This window comes from Tachysurus vachellii, chromosome 4 (assembly GCF_030014155.1).
Source record: "Tachysurus vachellii isolate PV-2020 chromosome 4, HZAU_Pvac_v1, whole genome shotgun sequence".
Taxonomy (NCBI): Eukaryota; Metazoa; Chordata; class Actinopteri; order Siluriformes; family Bagridae; genus Tachysurus; species Tachysurus vachellii.
Window position 1 is genome coordinate 27178137 of NC_083463.1, and position 18422 is coordinate 27196558.

The following is an 18422-nucleotide window of genomic DNA, read 5'->3' on the forward strand; positions in this document are numbered from 1 at the left end:
CATGTTTTGCTCCACTGTCACAGGAGGACATTATTAGTGTGTTTTCCATCGTGTTTAATGTCGAAGAAATGTTCATCAAGCTCAAACATAAGGGACAACATTACAATTTTGTTGATAACTCAAAAGGGTTTGCTAGAACTGAGACATGCTAACATATCATGTAACGGAAGAGAACGTTGAGAGAACGTCTCATTTATTCTTATTAAATTCTTATTTATTCTTATTCTTATTTATTCATTATTCCTTATATAATTTATACGATACCATTTAATTTACCGATACATTGAGTTATTTTTTTCACATTTCATTTTCACCTTTCTAAAATGTGACAAAACAAGTCATCACAAAACTCCTCATCCCTCAAATTGTGGCCTATATTAGCAAAGTGTGCAAAGATACACATTTTGAAAATCTACCAGAAATAGTAAACCATCAAGGTACATTTGGGATACACCTTTCAACATACTCTAGTTTGGGACACACTCATTCTAATCTCAAATACTATTTGAGAACGTAGGGTTTGTCAGAAATATGCTACCATGCCTTTTTTTTGCTGGTTATTACGTTGCCAACAAGAATACTCTGTAGTAAACAAGAGTATAATTATGTATTTCTACTCATTGGTAATGTTATTTATTTCAGTATAGTATTGTGTTTTAAACAAAACCCCACAACACCTTGTGCCATACTGTATTTCATTTCAGTGGTAATTATGTTTGAGGGTTGGGCCAAAACATTTGTATAGTCAGTTTCCTAGAAAGTCTGTCTCCCTTTGCTCATTTCATTTCACTGTTACCACAAATAGACTGTTCATGGTAAATATTGTAAAGAGGAACACAACACCATTTGAATGCAGGAGTATATTCAAAGAGTAACAGGAAGGTATACATTTTTATAAACTATATGTACAATAGAAAGATATTTGCTCTGTGGGCAAATATTTACTCCTACAACTCTGCATAAAAAAAAGTTATAAATTCTAACAAAGTGGATATACTGTAGATGTTGGAAAGTGTTTGGTTTACACTTTACATAATAATTCAGAATTTTATTCTCTAAATGTAAATTTATGAAAATACGTTGATCTAAGAAACTGGTAATTTTCACTAACACTGACACCTACTGGGCCAATGTGTCTAATTATAGAGTTTTCTTTTTAGGTTGTGTGAACAGAAATAACAATATAACACAAAAATAAAAGGCTTGAATTGGGAATATTTTATTTGACAATCAAGTGATCAACCAAGACACCTGATTTCAGAAATTTCTGTTGTTTTAGCATTTTATTTTCCAGAGTTAGACTGTAGTTTTATGACCAATTCATTGCAGCATAAATCAAACTATTGGTCAAAAATCATAAAGTAAGCAAGACTAACGTACTCACACAATAGTAAGCTTTCATTAGAACAACAGACAGAAATGCAATGTCCATGAATCAAACTACCATGTCAAAAAATAAAAATATTATAAGATGACTAAAAAGATTTGTGCCATCAACAGTTGCTCAAACATCCATAATATTAACATTCTAATTTCTTGAAAAACAGAGCCAAAATTTCCGGACAATCAATCAGTGATTCAAGACTCATCCACCTAACTTGTGTCTGGTTAGAGAATAATATTATTACACAACACGTTGTATTAAGTGCTTTTATGTACGAAGCAGGCTCATTGTCGATTTGTACTGCTTCTGATCTTGCATTTAGTTTCTTCTTGCGTTTTCAAATAATTTTAGCAATTTCTATTGCTGGAAATTCCACATACATAATTTCGCATTAAAAATCTTTTCTGAAATCAGGAAAACGGACACGTTAATGTGAAATCTAGTAACTCACAGGAGTATAAGCACTGCTGGGAATTTTTACAATTGACAAAAAATTACAAACTTTACATCATAATACAGTAAATGCTCCTAGAGTCTCCTCAGTACAGGCTGTAATTCATTTTGCTCATATTTCACTCAATATATTAATGCTAATATCAAATGAAAGACCTTTCTATCACCTTTCATTCACAAAATGAGCCAAAAACATGATGTGCAATTAAAAAACACATATAAAACATATTGAACACAGATCTGGACACCAAAACAGTGGGGGTAAATTAATAGCGCAAATCAAAATCAATAACGAACATGAACAGACTCCTCATATAATGCAATACTCATTTTTATCACGTACTGACCTGGGACCAACAGCACCATCTATATTAGCATGTTACCTACAATGTACATCAGTAATAGCTTATCGGTTATGTTTCTACTGTAGTGATGGGTTGGTTCTGAATTTATATCCCGGAAATGCCACCAAGCTACAACAAACTTCATGACTTCTAAATCACTTCAGATTAAAGAATTAAAATGGAAAAAAACAAAAAAAAACAACAACAAAAAAACGGATCAAAGAGTAACAACTGATTCATGTGGTCTATAACTGCAGAGAATCTATCAGATGAATTTTACGTGATTGAGAGGTTATTCTCCAGTTAGAAATAAGTGCCCTTAAATCATAGCTGAAGAGACGTGCCAGCTTCACGCTTACAGTTTGGACTGCAGAGGTTTCATGTACTTGTAATATGATTCATGGACCTAAAGTGAAGAAGAGAGAATAAAAGAGGGGTGTGAACGGTTGTGATTTCATGTAGTCAGAAAACTACTAAATTAGGAAATCTGACATGATAATTTACAAGTCATTAAACAAACTGTGCAGAATGTACAAGATGGATAATCAGTACTTTGTTTATGAAGTAGGGAAGAAAATGTGACAGGGCTTGCTGTTACAAGAAAATAATCAACACAGTGATTTTGTGTGTTAAGAAATGGCTTGTTGCATGTTTTAACCATTTACAATTGTATATAATGCTTGTATTTTAGTTTGGTTCCTGTTATCACTTACAGTAAAGCCTTATAGTTTTATTGTTTCCTCACCGGTCTTTTCTTTTTTTTACTTTCTCAAAGTTAAAAAGACAATAAAGACCAGTTTGTCATGTTACCGAGAGAAATAATGGATAAAGCCCTCGATCCTGAAGACTTCCCTATACTGAAGAACTAAATAAATCGAGAAAATGTCACAAGATGCTTTTTTTGAGATATTGTAGATAACATATGACTGGAAGCAAATTGTTTCCAGTTTCCAATTGCCAAATTTTCAAACATTTATTTGTTAAGCATTTTAAAATAGATTTTTTTTTATTTTGCAGTATCAACGTATTTGTCTGTGAACAAGCATTTTGCATCAAAAATATGCCTTATATTTGATATTTCTTTCATATCCCTCATAGCTACGTCATGGTGTAGTGTACTTTGCCTCCACCAGCTGAGTAAATGCGTAATTATTTACATGACCTAAAGTAATAAAATGCTTCAAGTTGCTTTGAGGTTATTCCAGGTTACAATAAACTGCATTGTTCAGGTTTAGGATGTTGGAGTATATTCCATATTACAAAATATATGCCAGTATATGAAGAGAGCTCATTCTTATCCTGTTAAGCAATGACAGAGAATAAAGCAAATCAATAGTATATGTATATATTGTTGATTTACCTCCGTACGGTTGAGCGGAGATTTCTTGGCCCAATCGAACATGCTCTCGTAGACGTTCCCGTCGTAGCGGCCTAGCGCCGAGTTAAGCATGTCGTCACGGTAGTCGAAGGCATCCACCAGAGCCACAGCGTTTGGACGGATCTCAGCCATCAGGGTCTTAATCCTCTGAGTGATCTGAGCCAGCTGAGGAACGGTCAGTAAACCAGCCTAGAAAATGCACATGCGACAGAAAAAAGATTTCAGTATAGCTCACTGTACATGAGATTTCCACATTGGGCTTTGAGTGTGGTATATGTACCTATAGCAACGTATAGTGCTCTAATGTTAAATATAAAGTTTGCTGTGTAAATAATTGCTTCTTTAGATTAAGTACAAAAGCCTGGTTTATAATGTATGTTTATACAGTGTATGCAAAACTGTGCACATATCTGGGTATTGTGTTTGCATTTATATTTTCACCCATGTAACATGAACATGTTCACCACAGAGCCAGAAAATGTAATAGTCATGAATGAACAGACAAGAAGGGGATCAATAAAAGTGAGCTCTTTAAACCTGCAGCATATCAGCACTTTTATGATACTTGTTCATTGTTCATTCACCTGCTTGATTCACGGCATCGTCAATGTGTAGACATGATGCGATATAGAGCGTGAGTGCATGGTATGTCAGCCCATCAGTGCACCTCTGTTCACCACGCTTTCCCACAAACCCCCTCTATTAACTATATATACAATAATCCAGACTATCATCATTAAAAGTTCCACATTTGCTTAAATTTTGTAAAAGAACAACTCACATTATACCAAGATATCTCAAATGCTGTGAGACAGTCTTCCGTTATAAGCAGTTATAAGCAAGAAAAATGACTCACTTCCCAGTCACGCTCAATGAAAGCCCCTCCCAAATTACTTAATGTTACTATTAATATATTCCTAAGAACATTGTGTCATGTGTGAGTTGTCGTCAGTCGCATGGCTCCAATGAGTTGACGCAGGTTAAAGTGTTGTTAAGGAATACATTTAATGTTTTATAAATGTGTGTGCGCGCGAGTGTGTTAAACCTGCAAAAAGTCTCCCGAGTTGTTGGAAATGCCATGCAGGGCATAGAGCAGAGCGAGAGTGCTGAGGACGGAGTAGATAGATGTGTTACTGATCTCACTCAGCTTAGCAGCAAACATCTTCACCACTACAAAGTGACAGTGGGCCTAAACACAAAGACAAACACACAGTGAGACAAAACAATCTTCAAAACAAATGCACAGACAACCACAAACACTGGAATTACTGAAAAAAAAAATCCAGAGTGGTTTGATAAAGCTTTAAAAAGCAACCACATCCTGGTAGAAAGCTACACTATGTCTCCATGATAAAAGCATCAAATTCATGATGACTCAATCGGAGGCTAAAAAATAAAACCTGTGGCTGTTTTGTTGTGTCTGGGTTCAGCATTGAATGTTTTCATCATGTCACACTCTACAGTGGGGATTGATATGAAGCTCATATGAAAGTAGAGACTCAGAGCTTTTAAGAGTTTGTACTTTTTCAGAGGGGAAAACACACGAGTCCTGACTCATTTTATATCAGACCTGCAGCGATACAATGTCGTTCATTTTATATCAGTTTATCAATTATTAATGAAATTTATAGCAGAACTTCCCCGATTTCTGCTCAAAAATGAACTCAAACTGGAGTCATTGTGGTGCAGGCTGGGATCAGGTACACAAGTATATAAATCATTCGGATAACATAATATAATAATTCCACCAGATTTTCACAAAGGTGTCAAACTCAAACTGAAGAAAGTGTCAGAGTCGTACGTCAGAGGCTCGGAGGAGCTCTAAGGAGCTGTTGTTCCATGCGTCCTCTTGGCTCTTGCTGCGCTGGAGCTCTGTCTGAAGGCTTTTCGCTGCCGTTTCCACCAGGCTAAGATCAAATACATATGCAACAGGTTGGGTTAAAAGAACATGCTGATAGAAGAATCTTAAGAAATGGCATTCTTTAAATCTTTAAAATCAAAGTTCTTCTTGATCTCTTGCTGAACTCCTGAAGCAATAAACCCCAACCTGAGACTTTCCCTCGGTAAAGATCTGGTGCTAGTCCCTGTGGTTTATTTATAAAGCTTTTTTATTGTGATCATTAATTTTTGGCAGCACTGGAGAGGGACAAATTCTGCACAACTATGATATTTAGTAAAGCAGCGCTCTGTGTATGTGACCCACTGGGCAGCACGGAGTTTGTATGCCTCCACAAGGCTCTGCAGGTCGTTGATGTTGATGACTGTGGGTCTGGACCCAGTGGGTTGAGGCTGAATACGCTGGTGAGCGTCGTTCAAGTACGAGACGATGCCACTCAGCTGCTTTCCATCACGCACTTGTCTGTAGCTCTTCACCAGGTACCTGAACCGCAGAAATAACCACAAACACAGGAAACTGTTACACTTGTTATATCACTTGAAATTATGCACAGGGACAAAGAATGTGAAAAATTCACGTCAGAGGTTTGTAGCAGATATCTGCAATATGTAGGGTGTGTGTACCGGGCCGTCTGCAACATCATGACGGTGTTCTCGCCCTCGTAGGTGCACGTGGCCGTAAAGGTGACGTAGATGTCCGGCAGACCGCTGCTTCGAGAGTAACCGTGACCTCCGCATGCCATCCGACACACTTCAATCCCTGCATTCACAGTCCAGGTAGTGAAAGCTTTCAAACCTGCAGCTAGAGCATGGAGCTGAGAGAGAGAGAGACAGAGAGAGATATTAAAGTTAGCTAATTGTTACGAGGTAACACATCCGATATAGCAGTCAGAATTATCATATAGATAGAAAACACGGACACAAAAAACACCACAAGATTTTCTACAGTTAATGCAATGATTGTTCTGTTTTTTAAAAAATGCATCATTTTATATTTCATCTAGTATTAATGATTGAATCATTAAAACTGCAATTTACTTCAGGTTTATAATATAGCATGTTATTAGCCACCTTACAAGGACATAATCAGGACATTAAAATCTCCTGTAAAGTTGCACTTATAATTCCTTGACTGTGTATTATTAAAAAGATTACTGTAACTGCACCCTGTTGACTGAACCTCATCCTCGTACCTCAGGAAGCTCGCTAAAGTCTCCCTGGTTGATGTCTCCAGTGATGCGATTATACATGTTCTTCATGTACTGGCCCACAAAGGTGAAGGCGTAGGCCGTTGCTAGCAGGGGGAAGAGTTTATACTGCTGAGCCTGGTAGTCCAAGATCTGTGGTTCAGGCTCTCTGAGTGTAGAAGACACCAGTAAACAATATGAGCTCATACTAGACTATTAATAATTGAATGTGAGGAACTGTTTAAATAGTAACTGCTAACGGCAAACGTGGAACAAATAATTCCTAATAATTTTCCAAAGAAAAAAGGACGTGTGTTCACTGACAAAGGTGAAGACTTGAAATGAAAATGAAAGTGATTTAGACATAAGAGAAGGTAAGTGGAAAGGTAACAAAGGTTTACAGCTGTTAGAATGTAAGCAATATGAGTGACTAATTGGTCTCAGAGATGTTTCACAATATTAATCCTAACTATAAATGGATAAAAAGTCCATGTTTATTCATAAAAAAGCATTAGCAAATTTCTGTAGTATATGAGGTGAGAGATTTGATCTCTCACCCAGCTCGTAGCTCCGACTGATGCCGGACGGCACTGTAGCGGATGGCGATGGTGCAGGATTTGGACAGAGCGATGGCTGACTCTCCTACAATCATGGCACGGATGAACACCATGGTGCCATAGGTCAGCTTATCACTGGGGGGTTTCACGTACGTGCCATCAGGGTGGACCTACACACACACACACATTATATAAATATATATATATATATATATATATATATATATATCTATATATATCTATATATATATATATATATATATATATACACACACACACACACACACACACATACAAACACAACTTTAGACACAAATATGTTTCACATCCTCATGTGCCGCTTACCTTGGAGTACTTCATCAGCATGTTCTCACGTGGGATCCGAATGTTGTCCAGCTTCAAAAATCCATTATCCACCTCGTCAAAGCCAAATTTGGGGCCAATGTCACCTACAACCACACCTGCAAACATGGTGGACTCAAATCACTAACCTTGCACACGTCATTCAAATAGTGAATATTCACAGCCCCTAAATTCTGTCTGTTTTAAGGAATATAAATGCTCCAAACCAAAATCGATCTGAGCTGGTCGTATCTAACCCTTAGAATTAACAGATTCTTTAACACTGGCAAAATCCACCGAATGACTCTTGTTCTAAATAAATAAATAGCTGTCAAAACATAGAAGCATGAATCAAACATACCCGGCAGAGGCTGGTGGGTTTTCATACACCGTATAGGGACGATAAAGGCGTGGAGTCCGTGACACTTGCCGTGTGTGTACAGCTGCGCCAACACGATGGCGTGATTGGACGTCTTGCCCACTACAAATCAAATGCACAAAGACATCATGCTTAATTCTCCTTCCGAACACAACACGTTTCACATGAGCAAGCTGTTACCGAACAGGGACTGACGTGTTTTTGTTTTCCACACTATATATATTTTATGTACATGCTTTTTTCACACACTGCCTTCCCTTTCCCATCTGTACAGTTAATTCTATCTCGTGTATTCATACATTTTTAATTACTGGTTTTCTTTATTTTTTCTCTTTTATTCTTATTGAATTTATGAATTGGTAGTAAAATTATTCAGTAGGGGAAAAAAAAACAAAAATCACTCACGTCCTCCTGGCCACCACTTGATGGAAGTGACCGTGGGGCTGTTCAGAACGAACTCCTGCGTGGAGGGGTCGTAGGTCGCGGTGGTCTCGAGTCCACGGATGTGTGTTCCTGAAGAGCATGGATATGAGCTCATACAGGACAAACGCAGTGGAACTGAAGGTTAAACTTTACAACACAAACAAATTTGTTATTGAGAAGAAACAGAGGATGTCAAATTCTTTAGCTTGCGGTCCAAAGTATAAAATATGACAACATACAGAAGCTGAGGAAGAATTAAACTTATAACCTATAATCGAAATGTAGTTGATGTCTCAGAAGCTTATAAGCTTGAAGCTAGTCATAATTCCTACTCATTTAACTGATCTGACTACCTTTGGGGTAATTTAGAAGAAAAAAAAAAATCGCCAATTTATTTTTCATTTGTATCTCGAAGTTATTTAAACAGCTAGTGGGTCTAGTAGATGTTTGACAGCTGTAATGTGGTCTGATCTAACCCCAAAAGAACCCCCCCTTTTCTGATAGAAGGATTTGTAAAAACTCTGAGAAAAAGAGATGAGGTGTTATGGGTTAGAATTAGATGCTGGACATGATCTGATTATTGTCAGGAATATAGAATATTCGGTTTCACCCCAATATCAAAACTGCTGAAATTTACACCAAGTAGAGAAATACTAATTATTTTCCCCATCACATTTTCCCTGGTCTCCGCACTAGAAAAACGTGCTTTATGTCTAGACATCTAATCCCCGTAAATGTGAATGTACCGTGCCCGAGCTCTGTCTGGGCATAGGTGCCGATAATCTCCAGGTTCCATGCGGGCGTGAAGAGGGTGTCCAGCTGATTTGGCGAGGCCTGGTTCAGAAGCGTGGTCAGAAACATGCCCAGGTGAAGGTCCAGTGGTTCTGAGCGTCCATTGTGTACGCATCTGCGGTCGCAGGTCAAAGGGTTAAAGCAAGATGGAGAGGTTTTTGTAGAGCCAGCCAGGAATTAAAGATGAAAAGGAGGGTGTTGGCAATGGGAGTGTAATGTGTAGTGAAAGAATATGAGTAAGCAGGTTGGATAGGGACAAAGACAAGAATAAGGAATGGTTAGTGTGAGGGGTGAAGAAATATGGAGAGAAAAACAAATCTTGAATCTTGGGGTTAATTAACCATCACTTCCACAACATTTCATTATTACTAGTGTCATTTAGGTGAATCAATAAATAAAGATATTATACAGATAATCATTAGGAAATAAATGGATTTGACTAGACAAAGCGAAAGCATTCAACATTTTAAAAACATCATAGATAATCACATGCACAATTTAGGAAAGATGTCTCTGTGCTTGAATTCTGTCCCACATGTAAACTGCTTTAGAAAACAAAAAAAACAAAAAACAAAAAAATTATAACCATTTGTTTGTGTGAGGCAGATTTTTTGTTTGAGGCAGACTTCCTTTACTCATAAGCAACATTCACCTTGCAGCTCATCAAACCACACCTGTAACGACTGATGGATTAGGTTTGAAATGAGAGGGAATTTAAATAAAAAGTTATAACAAAGTCGATTTTTCGTTTTGGAATCAGCACAGAGGCCAGAAATCTTTACAGAAAGAAAGCAGGTAAGTCAAATTAAATCATCAACCATGCACTTAGGCCCCAAGTTCATGGTCATCAGCCAGACATGCAAAGAAAAAAGAAAGAAAGAAAAAGAAAAAAAGATGGAGCTACTGTAGAAGCCCTGACTGAAGTACCTGAAGGAAAAGAGATTCGATTCTACAAATTCTATAGACAAAGGTTTTTGTTTATTTCTTTTAAAAGACTTTCTCTCTCAAGCACATGAGGGAATGCTGTCAAACACCCACACAGGCCACTAAGACTGCTGTCAAGGGTCAAGGCCTTTACTCAGTCATACTTTGGACCGCAGTGATGCAGAGAAAAGTCTGCTACCAGGACCTGCCTGCGCTTATTCCCCCAGGTTTTAGATCAACTAATACAGTTTTAAGATGGTATGCATACAGTGGTCTGCAAAGGTTTGGGCAACACGGGCCAAATCTGTTTTTTTAAGTTCATCAAATATGATATGCCTTCTACAACAGAAAATATTATTATTAATATTGCTGCAGAAAATGTGTTAATTAATAGAATGTCATTTGCCAATGGGTGCCAAAACTTTTCCGTTTACTGTCATGGACTGTTTTGGTTCCATGAACAGATTTAGCACATTATGCACTTCCATATTTTAGGGCTAATAGGTTTATTTATTTATGTTTGTTGAGTTACTGTTAGGATTAGGGGTGAGTACGATGATCACAAATATCTTCACAATTCTCAAAGACATACATATTCTATGATACACAATATATAAGGTTTGCTAAAAACCCTGTACTACATTAGGGCTAAATAAAAAACTTTTTAAAAAAAAGAGTCATGTTGCACTCTTAGTAAAACAGGCACCATCACAACAAATAAAAATCTATATTTCAAACATATGATTATTATTAGTTGTGATGAAATAAGACCAAGTTCTGATAGCAGACTCATGACACCCTGTGAATCTGCATGCACATATTCCATGATTCCATAAGAATGAGAATGACTGACCGTGCCCCATCTCGGTCTGGGCGTATGTGCCGACCACTTTGAATGAACTGGCCAGTGGCAGCCATTTGTCACGCTGCTCAGGGGTGCACAGGTTGGACAGTGTAGGGATGAACATCACGTAATGGAGACCGAAAGCCTCATTGGGGGCTTTTTTAGCCACTCTGCAGGAATGTACGCACATCTTAGCTACACTATACATTTTCTTTGCCCCATTTAAATGATTCTGCATCAGTATTGCTGGTATAAGATTTATAACTCTAGAGCAAAGGGTCTGATGTGTTTATCTGATATGCATGCATTATCTAACTGCCTTAAGTTGCATAATTGCGTATAAGTCTGAACTCTGTATTGACCTACACAACTCAGTAAGTATAATAATGATAAAACTGCATAAGACTGATCATGCGCGGTAAATACATACACAAATATATATTACAATTTGCTGTTATTAATGACTTCTGCATTAAGAAATGCTCTTCTGCGTTTTGATGATGCGACTGTACAGTTGGCGTTTCAACAGTCGCTATTTGCTTAGTCTTGTATATATTTTGATGTTTTTGTCTTTAACAAAGAACAAGGCAACGTCTTTTTTAAGCAACTTTACGTATATTGACAGTTTTAAGCGCAAACAATATCAATATCATCCTGATTTAATATGGATAAATGAATTTTAAAATGTGTTTGAAAAAGCTTTGTGGTTGGTTTTGTCATTTTGCCTGAGAAAGACACAAGCGCTTGATCAACCCAATCAACTGAATGATCATTCTTGGCTTCCTAAATGCTTCAGATAAAAGAGTCTTTCAAATGATTCAGTGCAACAAGAGATGCTCAAAGCTACAAAAGGGATGCAATTTTTTCTCTGCCTTGTCATGTCTTCATGAGGCCTTAAAGAGAAACGCCTTTTTGGAGACATATACATCTCCATAATTCAATCTTTTGTAATGAACTATGCACACAATGAATAAAATCTAAAAACCATTGAGCATAGGTTTATTCTCAATACATACTCTGTTCTGATTGTACTACTGTACCCTCTCACTCACGTAGGTTTGGGACGTGGCCAAAAACCTGCAAGGGCAATTTTAAAAATCAACTGCTAGAGACAATATTAAAACGAATAAAAATCAAAGTGTACTTTGAAATAAACAAATTATGTGGGATCCTAATATTCACTCTGGCAAAAATAATCTCATATCACATCACACATCATAAATACTAGTATGAGTACCTATTAAAATGCAACTCATGCAACAAAGTAATCATCCTTGTAAAGGATCCCAGGATCTGGCACGTGTTAGATCTATTATGGGGAAAACTCAATTGTTCATACTACTACTACTACTACTACTACTACTACTACTACTAATAATAATAATAATTTTCTCTCAATCCACTGCAATCGCTGGCTTTCTATCTTGGCCTACAAGTTCCTGCTCAGATAATCTAGAACAAACTTTTTCCCCTTTATCTACAATTTATGTATTTCTGGGCTATGTAATGATTCCCACTGCTGAGCTAAGGAGACTGTTCAGGGTTCTTCCTACTACCTACAGTCTACATATTTTTTCCATGGCACCATCACACATGGCCTGAATACGCAGGAATAAATAAAGGATTGTATTCTGATACATACATATACATACATGATATTTTTGGATGCAATACAGTGATGAGGACTGCAAAGTGGATTCTTTAAGTTATAGCTTAAAATCATGTCTAGGTGTAACTTTAGGTGTAGTTAATGCCGCACCTGAAAACGGCGAAACTTTTTTTTCGCATATACTGTACACTCGAGGGGAAAAAACAGATGTCATGCAGATAGAAATGAGAGACAGTCTGCAGTAAGGGAAAAAAAGACTCAGACTCAGAAATCTCTCAGTACCTCTTATAGAAGTATATCTCCTCAGGATCAGAGATGCCAAAATCTCGGATCTTTGAAAACATCTGGACGCTCTTCTTCAACGCCGCATCATAGCGCTCACTGCGGGACAGGAAGTTCGGGTCTTCTTGCTGGAAGTCAGGGTCATTAATCACCAGAGTTTCTGTAGCACAATGACAGAGCAGCATATAAACAACAGTAAACAATAAACAAGCAACACGTGTCAAATATTCTTTAAATTTTAGGACCACAATCTTATGAATAATACAAAGCGACTAAAATATTTACATTCATGGTGTCTAATATTATCCACAAAGGGCCAAAGTGGCTTCAGCATTTGAATATTGCTACCTTTAGTGTCATACTACGAGTTCACTTATATTATTATCATGTACACTAATCAGCTAAAAACACTGACAGGTAAAGTGAATAACTTTATCTTATTACAGCGGCACATGTCAAAAGTTGGCAGGCAAGTGAACGATCATTTAATGGAGTTGGAAGAAGTATAGTTGGGGAATGTATGCATGCATGGATCTGAACACATCTGACAAGATGCACGTGAGTGAAGTTTAGTTCCTCTGGTCTGATCCCGCAGAAGAGCTAGTGTAGCAAAAACGTCTGAAAAAGTTCATGCTGACTATGATAGAAAAGTGTCAGAATACAAAGTGCATCACATCACACCACTGAAAAAGTGATAATGACCATGTAAGCATCAAAACTGGACCACAGAGCAACAGAAGAACATGACCTGGTCTGATGAATCATGTTTTCTTTATGTTTACCTGCTTATTAAACCCCACCCCTTGACAAGTGACACTATAACAATATAATCAATACTGTTTACTTCACCTGTCAGTGGTTTTAATGTTATAGTGATCAGTGTGTTATACAAACACACAGTATACGTGCATGGACTTAGAATATCCACCATATACTTCAGATTACATTTCATGCGCAGCATTTAGCAGACACAATTATGCAGAGTGACTTACATTTTTATTTCAATTTATACAACTGAGCAATTGATGGTTAAGGGCCTTGCTCAGGGGGGCAGACTGGTGGTCCTGGGATTCAAACCGGTGATCTTTCGATCATTAGTTTAACACATTAACCACTGAGCTACCACATCACAATTATAAAATATAGGTTTTATTACTAATCTTTTAACAGTTTCACATGCCACCGAAGACATACATCGGGGATGGGAGTGCTGTGGGACGCAACAAATATCCATAAGCTGACTTTTCTTCTTAACCGAAATAAACATTAGGTCAAAGACCACATTTTCCTGATGTAAACAAACAGCAGGTATTTATTTATTCATTCATTCATGCTTAGTAAATGCTTGATCCAGGCAGGATGAACAGAAACAACTGAATTGCTTTGGAATATTGTGGATGGGTTAAAAATAATAAACTAAAGAGACAGATGAAAAAAAGGTTAATTGAAAAAGTGAACTTATTATTAATTATTAGTAGTTAACACTCATTATTAACAAGAGTGATGAAGAGGTTTCTTTTCCCATCTCAAGGCATTAAAAAGGTAAAACATACAGAGCACAAAGTACTTATGTAGAATTTGTTGCAAATAGTTTTTACACAATAAAACACATGCAGCCTCCAAAATACAGCAAATTAACTGTCCAACACAATAACATCACAGTGCTGCTTAGTGTAGTTGAATATTAATTAATACGATTTAACAACTATATCTCTACACTTTAAAGCAAAGGAAAGCTGATTAATATTCAGCCCATGGCTTGTAAATCCGACCTATTTCTCTTCTCCTTCGGGTCTTCTCTACACTTCCGTCCAATATGTTTGTAAGGATTTCCGACTCGAACGTAGCATTTTCTCTTTCTCGACGAAGGTCAGGATTCATTCTTGCAAATTCTGTTGCTTTTCTCTTGATCAGAAAAAGCTGAGGACGTTCACACAAACACAGCTGAACGTTATTTGGAGAATAACGTATTGTATAATCTTTCAACTCTGGCCTAGAAACATACGTGAACTTCGCTTCCGGAACACGTGTTTTGACGTGAGTTTTTTTTCAACCAATAGGAATCCTAGGATAAATGGGGCGGAAGTTTGGGTCCTGCAGCTTCAGTTCAAACATGCTGTTATTTTGATGAGTCTGTATAATGTGTTATTGAGAAATAATTAGCAATCTCGGCTAAATAAAGTTTAACCAAACCACTTTTAATGCAGTAATGCTTCCCTCAGCGGCGGTTTTTCACTTCCCCTGGGAAATCAATTCAGATCTGGTAAAAGATGGAGCCTCTATAAGGACATTTGGCAGGTACTTTATCTCTATTTAATAACAGACTGGTTAGGGCTGGACGATATGATCAAACAGATACCGTCACGATACTTGAAGAGATCATGACGCACGATATTGTAACTATGGCCATGTTTGTGCTGAGTTGTGCAAACTTGTATATCTTTACACTTAGGGCAGTTTTCATAGAAAAGCTGATGTATTGCTGTTAATTTATGGAGCTATACCAAATTGTAGATTTAATAATATAAAATAACCCCTTTTGCAACTTTAACACATATAAACTCCAACTCCTCTCACAAGGCTTTCAAGACTTTGGACCGTGTTTGTGGATATTTGTGCTCATTCAGCCAAAAGAGTTCATATGTGGCCAGGTACTGATGTTAGACATCCAGTTCGTTCCTAAAAGTGTTCGGTGGGTTTAAGGGTCACGGCACGGACTTGGTCATGGAGTTCCTCCACCGCAAACATGACAAACTGTGTGTTTATGGACCTTGATTTTTACACAGGGACACAGTCATAATAGAAGAGGAAAAGGTCGTTTTTATGGCATTGTTTGAAGTAGCATTAACATAAATCTTCACTGGAATGAAGCAGCCTTACCTAAACACAGAATACTATTTCTTCTCCATCAAACAACACTGTTGGAGCAGTTTCTCCTGGCATTACGCCAAACCCAAATTCGTCCATCAGATTGCCAGGTAGTAGAGTACGATACTTCACTCTAGAGAACGTGATTACACTGCTCTAGAGTCTAGTGGTGGTGTGCTATACAACACTCCAGTGAACACTTGCTATTGAGCATAGTGAACTTATGCTTATGTGCAGCTGCTTGGTTATGAAAACCCATTTCATGAAGCTCCTGACACTTTGATGTTGCTTCCCGAGGCAGACTGGATCTCTATAATGATTGACTCAACAGAAAAGAACATTTTCACACGTACTTGGCTGCTCCACTCTATGAGTTTGCTCTAATGCTTCAGGGAAAAGCTGTTGTTGATCCAGTACACTTCCATTTCACAGTAAAAGCTTTTACAGTTGACTAGGGCAGATGTAGCACCACAGATATTTCATAAACAGACATGACACAGATGGCATCATGAGTCTGCCATGTTTAAAGTCACTCAGCCCTTTAGGATGACCCATTCTACTGCCAGTGCTTTTTCTTTGGAGATTGCATGGCTGTGTGCTTGCTTTAGTGCACCTGTTATGCGATGAATAAGTGTGGCTGAAACCCTGAACTCAGTTATAAAGGGGGTGTCTATATACTTTTCTGGCATATGGTGTATTTTTATGCGCTTTTAGATGAATAAACTGAAATGTTCATAAATACTCTTTAAAGATAAAAGCCTAAAGGTTTTTACAGATTTAACAAACAAGCAGTTCCAAAAAAAATGAATGAAGAAAATTCAAGAAATGCTTTTTATGAAAAATGTGATGTAATAGTATGGCATCCAGGGGGCACGGTGGCTTAGTGGTTAGCACGTTCGCCTCACACCTCCAGGGTTGGGGGTTCGATTCCCACCTCCGCCTTGTGTGTGGAGTTTGCATGTTCTCCCCGTGCCTCGGGGGTTTCCTCCGGGTACTCCGGTTTCCTCCCCCGGTCCAAAGACATGCATGGTAGGTTGATTGGCATCTCTGGAAAATTGTCCGTAGTGTGTGAGTGCGTGAGTGAATGAGAGTGTGTGTGCCCTGCGATGGGTTGGCACTCCGTCCAGGGTGTATCCTGCCTTGATGCCCGATGACGCCTGAGATAGGCACAGGCTCCCCGTGACCCGAGGTAGTTCGGATAAGCGGTAGAAAATGAGTGAGAGTGAGTGAGAGAGTATGGCATCCCACTGAAGGTATATTCTACCACCTCGTATCCAGTGTTCCCAGGAAAGGCTCCAGATCCAGAATGATTCTCCTGATCAGGGTAAAGTAGTTACTGAGGATAAATGAAGGAATAATACTGTATACATTATATTGCCAAACGTCTCCACTGCTCTAAAGTTCAGTGGTGTCCCGCTTTAACATTGCACTTGGTGATGTAAGGCTGGATACAGCTGCTCGTCCATGGAATTCCATTTGTCCATTTGATTAAATCACAGATTCCCAATCCATGTCCTGAAGTTATGTCCTTCACACTTTTTCCCCTAGTCTAACATACCGGATCCAACTAATCGGCTAATTAACAGCCCTTCCTGACTTAAGGTGAGTGTATGAGATCAGGGAAAAGGTTCAGGACAGAGGGAGTTCCAGGACCAGATTTTTAAATCATGATTCTCACCAACTCCAAGAAATCTGGTAAACATTAACGATAACTGAAAAAGTTGATCAGTGCTGGAAGAATGCCGAAAATGCCTCCATGTGATCATTTTTATATCTTTATAAGATATTTTATATAATTTTCTACCCATAGACTTACAGATTATCTACCAGAGGAGTCCAAAGCCATTCTTACATCCAATCATGCATCGGTGCAGTACCAGGTGTCGATCCAGACCTCCTTTGTTGAGCCATTTGATTCAATAATTGGGGCTCAATACACTGTACTTGGAGAGATTGAAAAGTCAGAGGGTAGGTTGTATTATCATTTACGCTCATTACGTAAACAAATGACTCAACAGTTCTGCTCATCATCAAATTTTTGTTTTAGGCCACGGTGAAGCCATTGTGCGTGCAAGGGTCTTTAATTGTGTGGACGGTGTCGATGTCGCGCTGCTACAGAAGGCCATAAAGGAACAGAGGACATTTTTTAGGGAACGAAATGATGAAGGTGGTGCACAGTAACACAGAAGCATATCTCACAGTAGGGAAGATCAGACTGTGTCTTGATAATGACATTGTTAAAATATAATTATTAGCATTTCCATTAGACACATTAAGGTTGTATAAAATCATAAAATGCTCATGCATAAGAAATTATTAATGGTAACAAATAATATTTTGAAAATGTCAATTAATCCTTAAGCATCTTTGGTGTGATATTAGAACAAATATTTAGTGCTGATATGATAATGACTTGATGAAACTTATGCAAAATAAAAATAAATAATAAATGAAAGTGGTAACCTTGAAAGTAATGACTTTAGGTGTAATTCTAGATTTAACTTAAGGAGTTAAGTCACTATGACACCAACTTCCTAAACTGGGATATGTGAAGAAAAGTATTTCACTGTGTTTTAATGTATATGCGACAAATAAAGGTTTCTTCTTATTTATCCAGCTAAAACGATACTGGGTCAGGTATAAATCCTGTATAAAAATGTCTTATGTACAGTTGTGTAAAAGTCACATTTTCCAGTTTGTGTGTATTGTTTGTATGCATATATGTAAAATCAATAAAACTGTATATCATTAGAATCATAA

The 18422-nt window shown here is 37.7% G+C and overlaps 2 protein-coding genes across 3 annotated transcripts; one reads left to right on the forward strand and one right to left on the reverse strand.

Moving 5' to 3' along the window:
* Window positions 1-1203: 1203 nt before the first annotated feature.
* Window positions 1204-14811, reverse strand: acox1 (acyl-CoA oxidase 1, palmitoyl). 2 transcript variants are annotated; one of them, XM_060868662.1, is made up of 14 exons: window positions 14567-14811; window positions 12795-12954; window positions 9090-9250; window positions 8326-8433; window positions 7903-8022; window positions 7545-7660; window positions 7200-7369; window positions 6649-6811; window positions 6080-6270; window positions 5763-5939; window positions 5361-5466; window positions 4605-4748; window positions 3542-3748; window positions 1204-2587 (listed from the first exon to the last, which is right to left on the reverse strand). In XM_060868662.1, the coding sequence occupies exons 1-14, from the start codon at window positions 14673-14675 to the stop codon at window positions 2537-2539; spliced, it is 1983 nt and encodes a 660-aa protein (XP_060724645.1). In that variant the 5' UTR covers window positions 14676-14811; the 3' UTR covers window positions 1204-2536. The 2 variants fall into 2 exon arrangements, with proteins under 2 accessions (XP_060724645.1, XP_060724646.1); XM_060868663.1 differs by lacking the exon at window positions 9090-9250 and adding an exon at window positions 10913-11073.
* Window positions 14812-14895: 84 nt separating this feature from the next.
* ten1 (TEN1 subunit of CST complex) lies at window positions 14896-18422 on the forward strand. Its single transcript, XM_060868664.1, has 3 exons — window positions 14896-15092; window positions 17473-17630; window positions 17710-18422. The coding sequence occupies exons 1-3, from the start codon at window positions 15004-15006 to the stop codon at window positions 17841-17843; spliced, it is 381 nt and encodes a 126-aa protein (XP_060724647.1). The 5' UTR covers window positions 14896-15003; the 3' UTR covers window positions 17844-18422.

Coding starts and splice junctions, on each gene's coding strand:
- acox1 (XM_060868662.1), bottom strand. CDS start 14,675: ATGAATCCTGACCTTCGTCGAGAAAGAGAAAATGCTACGTTCGAGTCG. Junction 5,467..5,762: donor TACAAACTCCGTGCTGCCCA/GTGGGTCACATA, acceptor ATTTGATCTTAG/CCTGGTGGAAACGGCAGCGA. Junction 3,749..4,604: donor ACTCGGGAGACTTTTTGCAG/GTTTAACACACT, acceptor TGCATTTTCTAG/GCTGGTTTACTGACCGTTCC.
- ten1 (XM_060868664.1), top strand. CDS start 15,004: ATGCTTCCCTCAGCGGCGGTTTTTCACTTCCCCTGGGAAATCAATTCA. Junction 15,093..17,472: donor TCTATAAGGACATTTGGCAG/GTACTTTATCTC, acceptor TTCTACCCATAG/ACTTACAGATTATCTACCAG. Junction 17,631..17,709: donor AGAGATTGAAAAGTCAGAGG/GTAGGTTGTATT, acceptor TTTTTGTTTTAG/GCCACGGTGAAGCCATTGTG.